The sequence below is a fragment of the Vulpes lagopus genome, chromosome 10, assembly GCF_018345385.1.
Source record: "Vulpes lagopus strain Blue_001 chromosome 10, ASM1834538v1, whole genome shotgun sequence".
Lineage (NCBI taxonomy): Eukaryota > Metazoa > Chordata > Mammalia > Carnivora > Canidae > Vulpes > Vulpes lagopus.
The window spans coordinates 100,454,382-100,466,354 of record NC_054833.1 but is presented as its reverse complement, the minus strand read 5'-3'; the positions used below and the strand labels follow the sequence as shown (position 1 = coordinate 100,466,354).

The window sequence follows — 11,973 nt, the reverse complement described above, 5'->3', positions numbered from 1 at the left end:
ATCATGACCTTAGCCTAAGGCAGATGCTTAACCAACTGAGCCACCTAGGCACCCCCTAATGTTTTAGTCTTTATTTATTTCCACTTGGATCTTTATTATTTCCTCCCTTATACTAACTTGGGGTTTTATTTGTTCTTCTTTTTCTATTTCCTTTAGGTTAGAGTGTTTGAAATTTTTCTTGTTCTTGAGGTAAACCTGTATCACTATAAATTTCCCTCTTAGAACTGCTTTTGCTGCAGCTCATAGGTTATGGACTGTTGTGTTTCCTTTTTTATTTATCTGGAGGTATTTTTTGATTTCCTATTTGACTCTTTTCTACCCATTTGTTGTTTAGTAGCATGTTGTTTAGTTTCCATGTGTTTGTGTTTTTTTCCAGTTTTCTTCTTATAATTGATTTGTAGTTTTATATCATTGTGGTTGGAAAAGATGCTTGGTATGATTTTAATCTTCTTAAATTTATTGAGACTTGTTTTGTGGCTTAACATATGATCTATCCTGGAGAATGTTCCATGTGTACTTGAAAAACAATGTATATTCTGCTGTTTTGACAGAGCGCTCTGTATATATCTATTAAGTCCATCTGGTCTAATATGTCATTTTAGGCCAAGACCTTATTGATTTTTCTTATCCACTGATAAGTTGTGTGTTAAAGTCCCCTACTAATAATATATGGTCAATCTCTCCCTTCATTTATGTTAATTTTTGCTTTATGTATTTGAGTGCTCCATGTTGGATGTATCAATATTTACAAGTGTTATATCCTCTTATTGGATTGATTCCTTTATCATGACATAATTCCCTTGTTTCTTGTTATAGTTTTAGTTTTAAAGTCTGTTTCATCTAATAAAAGTATTGCTACCCCAGTTTTCATTTCCATTTGTGTAGAATATCTTTTTCCATTTCTTCACTTTGTCTGTATGTGTCTTTGGATCCAAAATTAGTTTCTTGTAGGCAGCACATGGGTGTTATCCATTCAACCACCCTATGTCTTTTGGTTTGAGCATTCGGTCCATTTAAATTGAAAATAATTATTGACAAATATGTATTTATTGCCATTTCATTGATTTTTGTTTGTTTTGGTAGTTCTTCTCTGCCTCTTTCTTCTCTTGCTCTCTTCCATTGTGATTTGGTCATCTTCCTTAGTGTTTTTACTCCTTTCCCTCTATTTTTTGAATGCCTATTTTAGGTATTTGGTTTCTGGTTACCTTGAGGTTCATGTATAAACTCCTACATATATAATATCCTGTTTTAAGTTGGTGGTTGCTAAAGTTCAAATGCACTCTCAAAGCAATACATTTTTGCACACTCCCTATATTTTGTGTTTTTGTCTTCATGTTTCACATCTTCTTATTTTGTGTATTCTTTGACTATTGTAGGTCCAAATGATTTTACTACTTTAGTCTTTTAGCCTTCATACTAGCTATATAGGTAGTTGATCCACTGCATTTATCATATGCTTACTTTACCATAAGTGAGATTTTTTTCTTTCTTAATTATTTCTAGTTATTGCCATTTCTTTCCAGTTTAAAGAACATTTAACATTTCTTGTTAGGCCAGTTTGGTGGTGATGAACTCCTTTAACATTTGCTTGTCTGGGAAATTCCTTATCTCTTCAATTCTGAGTTATGACCTTGCTGGTAGAATATTATTGGTTGTAAGTTTTTTTTTCTCCCTTTCAGCACTCAGAATATATTGTGGTACTCCCCTCTGGCTTGTAAATTTTCTGCTGAACAACCAGCTAATAGTCTTATAAGGGTTCCCTTGTATGGATCTAGTGTTTTCCTCTTGCTGCTTTTAAGATTCTCTATCTTTAACTGTTGACACTTTGGTTATAATGTGTCTCATTGTGAGTCTCTTTGAGTCCTCTTATTTGGAGACTCTCTGGTTCCTGGTCTTGGATGTCTGTTTCCCTTGCCAGGTTAAGGACATTTTCAGCCATTATTTCTTCAAATAAGTTTTCTGTCCCTTTCTCTCTGCTCATTCTGGAACCCCAATAATGTGAATATTCGCTTGCTTGATGTTGTCCAGAGCTCCTTAAACTATACTCCCATAAAAATTTCTCTTTCTTGGGGCACCTGGGTGGCTCAGTGGTTGAGCATCTGCCTTTGGCTCAGGTCATGATCCTGGGTCCTGGGATCAAGTCCCACATCATGCTCCCTGTGGGGAACCTACTTCTCTCTCTTCCTGTGTCTCTGCCTCTCTCTCTGTGTCTCTCATGAATAAATAAATAAAAGCTTTTTAAAAATTCTCTTTCATTTTGTTCTTCTGATTGGCTGATATACAGTACCTTGTCCTCAGCGTCACCAATCCATTCTTCTTCGTCATCTAATTTGCTGTTCATTCTATGTATTTTTCATGTCAATTACAGTATTCTGCAGCTCTGATTGGTTGTTTTATACATTTTCCACCTCTGTGTTGAAGTTCTTGCTGTGTTCATCTATTCTTAAATTCAGTGAGCATCTTTATGACCATGACTTTGAACTCTTTATTTGGTAGATTGCTTATCTCCATTTCATGAGGTTCTTTTTCTGAGGTTCTGTCTTGTTCTTTCATTTGGAACATACTCCTCTGTCTCCTCATTTTGTCTAGTCTGTGTTTTCTCTATGTATTGGGTAGATAAGTTATGTCTCCCAGTCTTGAAGGAGTGGCTTTATCTAGAAGGTGTCCTGTGGGGCCCAGTAGCACAGTCTCCCTTGTCACTTGAGCCAGGTGTCCCCTGTGTGTGCTCATGTATCCTCCTGTGGTGGTTGGCCCATGATTGATACAGACTCCCTGGTGTGTGGGAGACAGTGTGGATATCTATGAGGCCTGAACTTGACTGAACAAGGTTGGCTCCTGGGGTGGAGGCTGCATGGTGGGGGAACATCAGTGCTTGCTGAGGCTGCTCACTATGTGTGACAGTGCAGGTGGCCTGTTTGGGAGGGGCTTGGGGCTAGGTGAGGTTACCTGCTGTGTATGGCATCATGGGAGCTGCCTGGGAGTGGCGCCATCCAGGGCAGGCCAGTTGGGTGGGGCAAGTAGTGCTTTCGCAGTAGATGTACAGGAAAGTGTAAGAAATGGGCCCAGCTAGTAGAAGGGGAATGAACAAAAACTAGTGCCCACAATCACTTCTACCCCTGGGATCCCTCTGGCACATGCCCTCCAATTAGCCAGTTGTGTTCCTTCATGTGTAACCCAGGTGCTTTTCAAACTGGTGCCTCTGCACTTGAACTAGGCAGGAGTAAGATGGTGGAGATGCTCTTGGAGAGCAGTGTGCCCTCAGGCTCTCCCTGACGTGAGCCCTGCTGGTTTTCAAAGCAGACATAATGGTGGCTCAACTTCCCTTTGCAGGTTCCCTGGGCTTGGGAGCCAGATGTGGGGCTCAGATTCCTTGTTCCTTATGGAGGGGCTCTGCAGTTGGAATATCTCTCCTGCTTGTGGGTTGCTGTGCCAGGAGCGTTTGCCCTGACTAGAGCGGGTCTCTGCCCTCCCTGCCTGTCTTTATATCTATGATCTGTTCGGCTGGTCTTCAATTTGTTCTCAGAGACAGTTGTTCTATGTGTATAGTTTTGGTGTGTCTGTAAGAGGTGAGCTCAGGATCTTCCTAGTTCACTGTCTTGAGCCCACATCGCCTACTTTTTAATTTAAACAGCTTTATTGAGATGTAAATTACATGCCATAAAATCTTCCCATGTTAAGTGTCCAGTGGTTTTTAGTATATCTATAGAGTTTGTGACCTTCGATTTCGCTCTTTTTTTAAAAAAAAAAAAGTATTTATTTATTTATTCTTGAAGACACGGGGGGCGGGCAGGCTCCATGCCGGGAGCCCGAAGTGGGACTCGATCCTGGGTCTCCAGGATCACACCCTGGGCCGAAGGTGGCACTAAACCGCTGGGCCACCTGGGCTGCCCGATATTGCTCTTAATTCCAGGCTCAAAGCAAAGCAATAGCTCGGTTCCTTGGGATACCAGACAATTGGAAAGGGAAGGGGTCAGATGTTTTTAAAAATTGGTACTTTCATGAGATCACCTTTGCCCTACATAGAGGAAATATGACAACATTTGTTATGCTTCTTATGGTACCAGAGTATGTATTTCTTTGAGGGCAGGGGATTTTAAGTTAGTAGCATAGATGGCACATGAAATCAGCAATGATACTAGGTTTCTATTTGAAACTTACTACTCATTAAGATTGTCCTTAAATGTAATAAAAGTGTCTGCCCGTCAAGTAAGAAAAATCAGTAAATATTTTATAATACAGTGAAAATATACTTGCATGAAAATTGTTACAACTGGCCTTATATCTAGACTTACCAGTGACTCATTATGTAATTTTAGGAACTGCCTTCAAATATTTCTCTGTCTACATCTGTGATGGAGAGAGAGCGAAATAACAAAATCCTCTTCGATTTCTTAATTTCTATACAATGACTTGCAAGTGGGCAAGTGGTCATGAACTTGTAAATTCTTTCTTTCCTATTGGTGACTTCCCTTTCCCACTCTGCTTAATGCTGTAATTTTGTGACTTTACTAATTTTGAAGGGGAAAAGAAGTCTGCAGTCTGCATGATCGTGATTTGCAGATATGTGATCTCATCATATCCTATGTGACAGTAATACAAGCCTAAAAAACACATGATCAAATATATACTAGGGTGAATGTGACAGTGAGGAATTAAAAGAAAACCTCAGGACTATATGACCTTGGTCCATTGCTTGACTGGATGTAGATCCCATATTTTCAAATACCAATCCCCTTGGATCAGGAACAAGATCTGTTTCTGTGTTTGGACTTCACAGTGCAGTTGGTGCTCAATAAATGCTGGCTGCAAAGAACGAATGTATTTTGGTTAGCAAGAATGCAAAAAAAAGTTGGTGTAGCAGAGCTCAAAAAAGGGTGAGCGTTACTCTGTCAGAGAGACTTTTAGCATGAAAGTAAATGCTAACCTCTAAGAAAATGTGAATTGTTTGCTCCCTTGGCAGACCTATCTGCAAGTAATAAAGGCCCTAGACAATGTGGGCATCCTCACAAAGGGGAGAAAATTGCTGAGTACAATAACAATTATGCCTTTATTGGTTTAGGACCATGCAGATACATAAATAGACAGACATGTTCATGTTAAGTATGTGGGGCCAATATATTAAAAAAAAAAAAACCTGTAAATTAAGGAAATGAGCCACTGAATGAGAAAAATCAAAGTCCCAGAACAGCGCAATTGTAGGGAACATGACATTACCTTGTTTATACTTTAGTGCGGCCAAAAACATCATTCTAGCTGCTCTTCCCTATCTTTTCAAAGGCTTTGTTTCTTTTTCTTCTGTCATACAAAAGCTGAAGTTACAATTCTCATTGACTCGAGTCAGCCAATGCATTTCTGGCAATTTGTAAGCAAGTGACAGTTGGCCTGATTCATACGAGTGATTAATTCACCTCTTGGCACCCAGTGTCCTGGCAGGAAATAGGATGGAAGCCTTCATTCTGCCTTGACTCTGGATCTCAGGAACACAACTGTTTCTTTCAAGCACTGGGGTGTCTCCACACACACACAAGGACCTGGAGTAATTTGCCAAAAGCCACTTTCCAATGGGGATTTCATTGGCTTCTCTATTGTGTGTCCTTAAAAAACAAAACAGAACAAAACAAAGAAACAAAAAACAATACAGTGTACTAGTTCTTGCATGTGGGTGCTTGCCTGAGAGAAATGGCCAACTTCCCTCCATCCGCCTCTTCTACTGCCTGCCCATCCAACCCTGCTGTCAACTACCGACATGGTTGGAAATAAGAAATCAAGACAAAGATGGCTGGGGAACTGGTCCTTGCCTGTGAGTCTTTTTCTTGACCCACTATTTACAGCCCTGAGGGTCTCCCGGTGAAATCCACACAGAGGATGACAACAGGATGGCAAAGCCCCCTTCATTACTGGCCAGGTTTAGCTCAGACCCCTGCGGAGCTGTAGCAGAGGGCATGGTGCCAAGGGAACTCCTTTGCCTACACAAGGAAGACCGACTCGAGGTGCTTTCCTTTATCTATCCTAGACAAGTGATTCCAAAATGAGTTTTTCCTCAGAGAAACTTGCATGCCTTTTAAAATATAAATTCCCAGGCCCTACTCCCAGAATTAATTAATTATGTTTCTGGAATGGGGCCCAGGAATGTATAAAATATCCCTAAGTGATAGTTAATGCAGCTAATTATTTAGAAACTGTTGCCCTGAGACTTACTCTAGATCCAATCTGGCTCTCAAAAAGGATGGGGCAGGGGAGAAAGAACCTTCTTTCCAAGGAAGGGGAGATATTCAGCCTCATGGTACATGACATGGGGCTGCCGAAACAGAGGAGCAAGCTAAGGAACAGTAGAGCTGGCTTGGCCTTCTGACAAGGAGGGGGGCGGGGGGCTGCTGGTCCTTCCTGTGCTCCAGCCACATGAAAGGAAAGAAAGGAGAGGGAGTCAGCGGGAGAGACATGTCTGGGCCTCGCCATCAGCAGGAAGAGCCGCTGGCCCTGGTTCACCTTCAAAGACCATCTCTCAAGGGCTCTGTTAACTTTATACAGTAAAAGTGCCCCTCTGTACTGCACACTTGGTTTAGAAAGTCCATTAGTTGTAAGATGGAAGGTTGAGGAGTACCAAGTGTTCATCCTGTCTTTTCTAACGTGTGGGATGGCCATAGGGTGCAGCGCTAGGTAGCGTCAGGTGATGGCCTAACCTCTATGGGGCAGAGGCAGCCTGAATGAGGAGGCCAAGGAGATGCAGGAAGAGGGGAAGAGGGGGTGGGAATAAACAGGAGTATTGGGGAGACATGGCCTAAGGGTTTCATTTTCCTAGACGTTAGTGCCTCTTTTTCATCCAAGTTAGGATGCTAGGAACAATCTCTGAACCTCTTTGTTCATTAAAATAATTAACAATTATATAAATTGCTTGTTATTAAATGACCTGATTATGAACTCAACTATGTTCCTCACTAAAAATAGCTTAGGAAAACAACTATACCCAGCACATATGTCTTCATAACATTCAAATAGGATGGTGGTGGTGTGCAGGGGTAAGGCAATTAGGCATGAATTTGCAGAAGCAAAGGAGGATATGTTCTGGATATGGCTCCTGCTGGCTTCTCTATACAGAGCAATTGGAACCAAAGTCACTTACATCATTATTCTCAATGTCTATCCAGAAAAGTACATTTAAATAGATCCCATTTTCCTTTCTATGCACAAATGTAACTTAGGATTAAAGATAAAAATCATCTTACAGAAAATTCCTTCTTTATCTTAAACTTAGTGATGTGAAATTGAATATTCCTGAGGAGCTCTGAACAGCTCCCCTATTCTCGCTGAGGAATTTTTTTTTTTATAGATAGGAATTTTGTAAACCAATTAATGACTATTTTAACTAAAATGAACAACTTAAATGTTTATATTATTTATGGACCTCACTTTTATGGCTACCTGGATGAAATATGTGATATCTCTGGATCCCAGAGTCCTCATCTACAAAGGGAAAAAAGTAGTATCTTTCTAACTAGAGTCTTGTGAGGATTAAAAGAGGTAACCTATAAAAAGAGCTTGGCACACTCCCTGGCACGCATTAAACAATAAATATGTGGTTGCTTTCATTAATATTTTATCACCAAAAGTCACAAGGATATCTTCTCTTTTCTGTTTTATGTGCCATCTATTGTTTTTCATTTCTTAACCAGTTTTGTTTGCCAAATAGCAATAATTCATATAAAAATCTTAAATATAAAGATTTGCATGCATAAATGATACACATATACACACATACATTCACATATGTATGACATATTCATATATATAGATAGATAGATATCACATAGAGAAGAATATTATATACTCAGGTCAACTGGACTGACTTTGCCCAAACTTTTTATTCTCCATTGGTCTGATTACAAATTTGGAAAACCTGAAATAATTGCTTTTTAATTTGTTTTTCCTTCCTCCTCTATTTTTTGCAAGAGGATTTCACCAGAATGCTGTTCAAATGGAAAAAAATAAAGGAGAAAACCAACTACACTTAGGGTAGATTTATCTAACCTGGATGATTTCCATAAATGTTGACAAAGCATTACAGCAGGAAAAAATACTCTGTATCTCCGTAAGATGCTAAATATGTCTTCCATTTCACCCCAACTTTTGGTGGTTTCTAATTTTCTTAGACACAAGCAAGAAAAATCAATGAGTGCTTTATCTTCCCGATTTCTCATTGAGCAATTACTGAGTTTCCCAATCAGTATTTATACAGTTAAATGATCTTTGAAGTAACTGACTTCTCATTTATTCAAGAACTTAACAAATTTCAAAGGTAAGGAAACAGAACACTTTATTATAAAACTTATAAAATAATTAAATATTACACATATATTTCGACTCTTCTCTATAACCCATTGTTTTATTCAACAGTTTTCCTCAGAATTAATACCACTTACTCAGAGAAGCAAGTGAGAACACATAAGAATAGGCTATTAATAAATTAATTTTTCCATAAAATAATAAAATGATCATTATATAAAGAAACAAATAACTTGCAATTTTTCAGAGGGCAAGGGTGGTGGTATGGAACTGTGTGTTTCTGATGATAAAATGGCCACAACCCTAGGCCAAGCCAAGTGGATTGAGAGACTATGCTAATCATTTTTTTTTCTCTGAGATTCAAGAACGCATGATTTTAATTAGAACGGGAACAAAGGATGCTCTAAATTTAACAAACCACTGTCTAGTTGGTTGTGCTGAGCTGGCAAATCCCTGTTTGAATTGAGACTTTATAAAGCAGTAAAACTGGGTTACATTCATCAAAGAAATTGAGGAATAGAGTAGAATTATATAAATATGCCCTTTTTAACCACATCTCAAAAACTTACAGAAGGACTCAGCCTTGTAAGTTACTTTGGTTTTGGCAAAATAGTGTGGTATTTTCCAATTGAGAACAATTTTAAGCTCATTAGTGCCTATCAACAGCTGGCTTCTGGTGACTAAAAACATCATCTGAAAGATTATAAAATATTCTTATTCACTGAAGGATCTTGGCTTATTATGATTTATTAATGTTAACATAGCAAGAAGACAGATGGGGTTTTCTATTGCCACTCTTTTTTCTTGTTAACTAAATCTTAGGGAAAATTTAAACATGACAGTTGGTAGAAAAAAAACCACAAGTGGTCTTTAATTTTCCAAGCAGCTCTGATATTATGTAGGGAGCCTTATAAATGATGGTCTACTCTCCTTCAAAACACTGCTGTTTTGCTCTTTAGCTCCTCCTAGATTTTTACCAGAAATGAAAATCTCCCCAGTTCTGATTCCCAAAGAGCAGACTAGAGGCTTCCGTGTACTTGTTCCACTAGCACCAAAAGTTATGAGGTTGATATACTGCATAGGACATCAACATTTGCCTTTTATGTGAGTTTGTGGGCTTTTTTTTTTTTTTTAATGTGAACTTCAATTAAATGGAGATCTTAAATAGTCCATGTTGCCCTGTTTTCAGAATATTCCTTGGAATACTTTTCAAGTTGTAAATTTTAGTCTTGGAGACTCTCTAAGCAGAATATCCTCTAAACAAAATTATAAAAACAACACACGCACACGAGATAAACGTAACATGAAGCTTGCTAGTCCAGCAGCAAGCACAGTTATGAGCACCATTTGGCTTCCTGTGTGACTCCGAGCTTGGGCTGTCCACAGTGCCAATCAAACTGTGAGCTCCAGGTAACAGTTAGGCAATGTGTTCCATCCAGACTTGATTGCTCCAAGCCTCAGTCTTTGACCTGAAGTCTTCAAGGACCTTTGCAAAACGGAGGTCTTGCCGTGGAACCCTCTGAAGTTCAAAGGGAGCAATCTCTCCCAGCATTGACCAGATTCTCACTTTGTCAGAATTAAAATGTGACGTAGCTCAGTGTGATCCATCACTTCTTTCGTGTAACAGTGCAAATCAAAGTTCTTTTGTCCTTTCTTTTGCAAGTCAGATTTGTCCTCGCTTCCCACGTTCAAGTGCTTCGGAGTACCATGTGCTTTGGGGAAGTGAATGGGGAGCCTGTCTGTTCTTGAGAGTCAGCTCCACAGATGCTGCAGCAGCAAAGAGGTGGCCTGCAGTGACCAGCCTTCGATGTGAAATGTGGCTGGTCTCTCCAGAGGCGAGAGGTAAGATCTTGGCCCTCAGGTGTCAGGGAGGGCATGGAGATCAGCTCTTCCTCGTGCATGACTTGCAGCACTGTTGACCGTAAAATTTGTGGTTGCAGACGCCGTGCTGAGGAACTAGGTGACACCAGCTGAAGAAATCCACACAGGATGGATCCTCTGCAATGAGAAAAAGTATTTAACCCCTTAGGAGAAACCTTAGCTTTTTTCTTAAGGTGAGAGCCTACAGGTCAAAGACCTTGGATCTGCCAGCCTAATGCCTCTGAGTGGTTCTGCTCATTATACACTAGGACTTCGCTGGGAGGGTGGGGGAAGCAGGATTAAGACATCAGAAGGGACTAAATGTTGACAGGAGGGGGAAAGTGGATGTTAAAAATGTTCTATCCAGCCAGAGATTCATGTCTGACCCCAGTAGCCTGGAGCTACCATTCTGCATCCCTAGCACAGCATGTGAGGAATCCCCTGGGGATGTTGTTAAGCCACTGCTTCTGATTCAGAGGGTGTGGGGTGAGAGCTAAGGGGCTCTATATCTAATAAGCACCCAGGGCATGCTGCTGCTACTTGGTCCACAGACCTTACTTTGGGGAACAAGAGGCCTAATGTATCAGGAGTCATCACACCTGGGTCTGAGGCCCAGCTGCAGTACTCCACATCAATTTAAATCTCATAGCCAGTCTGCAACTAAGTGGATTTAAGTCAACACCAGTCCTAACTTCTTTTATTAACAGATGTTATTATGGACCGTGGAAGCAGGACATTGTACATCAGGGATTTTCACCCAGAAGGCCCTCCCTAGATACAGAATGCGTGTGAAGCTGTATGTAAGATTTTCTTTATATAAACCTCCGTGCACATTGGGTCTTAGCTGTTTTACTGGATTCTCAAAGAATTTTCACTTCAGAAGTGCTTAAGGAAAAAAAAGAGTGCTTATGGCCTACCTCGTACATAAATAAATGTCCTCATTCACGGTTGGAAGGGTTTCCCCCTTCATCTATGCAAGGCTTAGAAGTCACTTTACGTTCACCTTGCCCAACGCCCCCTACTATTCACAGGCACCTACCTACATCCCTTCCAAAATTATCCTTCAAGTGCCCCTCTCAGTATTATACTACATGTTGGCAAATCGAACTCCAATAAAAAAAATACAAAAAATAAAAAATTTTAAATGGGAAAAATGGAAACAAGAGCAATAAAATCAATTATGATAAAGGTCACATTAAATAAAGCATCAAAATAGGAAATAGGCAAAATTACATATAACAAAAGATGTGCTAAAAAACATGTTGGTAATGAAGATAAGAAGATTATGTCATAACTAGGCAAACATTTCAAGTTACATAAAATCCTTTTGCATGAAAAAAAAATATCCTTAAGTAGCTCTGCTCTGTGCCCTTGGACATGGCTGCAAGGCTCTCGGCTCTCCTGTTTCTTTTCCGGCTGCTCCCGATCTGTCTCCTGCTCTCTCTGATTCAGAACTGCCTGTAGTTCTTTCCCCATGCCTTTGTCTTTCTGCTAAAATACACCTCTCCCATCTCATATTAGTCCTGCTGATCCTCTCAAGGTAAGACAGTTCATGTCATGTCTCAGCCCCAAACTCTTCCTTTGGCCCCTCCATCCACCTAGAATGAAAGGTTTAGTCCTTACAACGGCTGACATGGCCCAAGGATCTGGTTCCCCCACTACTGCTTGACTCATCTTCTTCCTCTCATCCCCTCCCCAACATGGGCCACCTGCCTGATGCCATAACGTGCCAGGCATACTGATCCAGGCATCCAGATCCTTTCTTTTCCCTTTAGTTTCTACTCAAAGGCCACTGACAGGAGGGCCTTCCCAGACTCCCCCATACAAGCAATG

General features: G+C 40.2%; 1 protein-coding gene across 1 annotated transcript in view; it reads right to left on the bottom strand.

Annotated features, from left to right (window-relative positions):
• Nucleotides 1–8,296: 8,296 nt before the first annotated feature.
• The window catches only part of ADAMTS18 (ADAM metallopeptidase with thrombospondin type 1 motif 18), a 135,054-nt gene continuing 131,377 nt past the window's right edge, over nt 8,297–11,973 (bottom strand). The window contains exon 23 of the mRNA XM_041772137.1: nt 8,297–10,278. Coding sequence (XP_041628071.1) covers nt 10,163–10,278 — 116 coding nt within the window. The 3' untranslated portion in view covers nt 8,297–10,162. The remainder of the gene's footprint in view (nt 10,279–11,973) is intronic.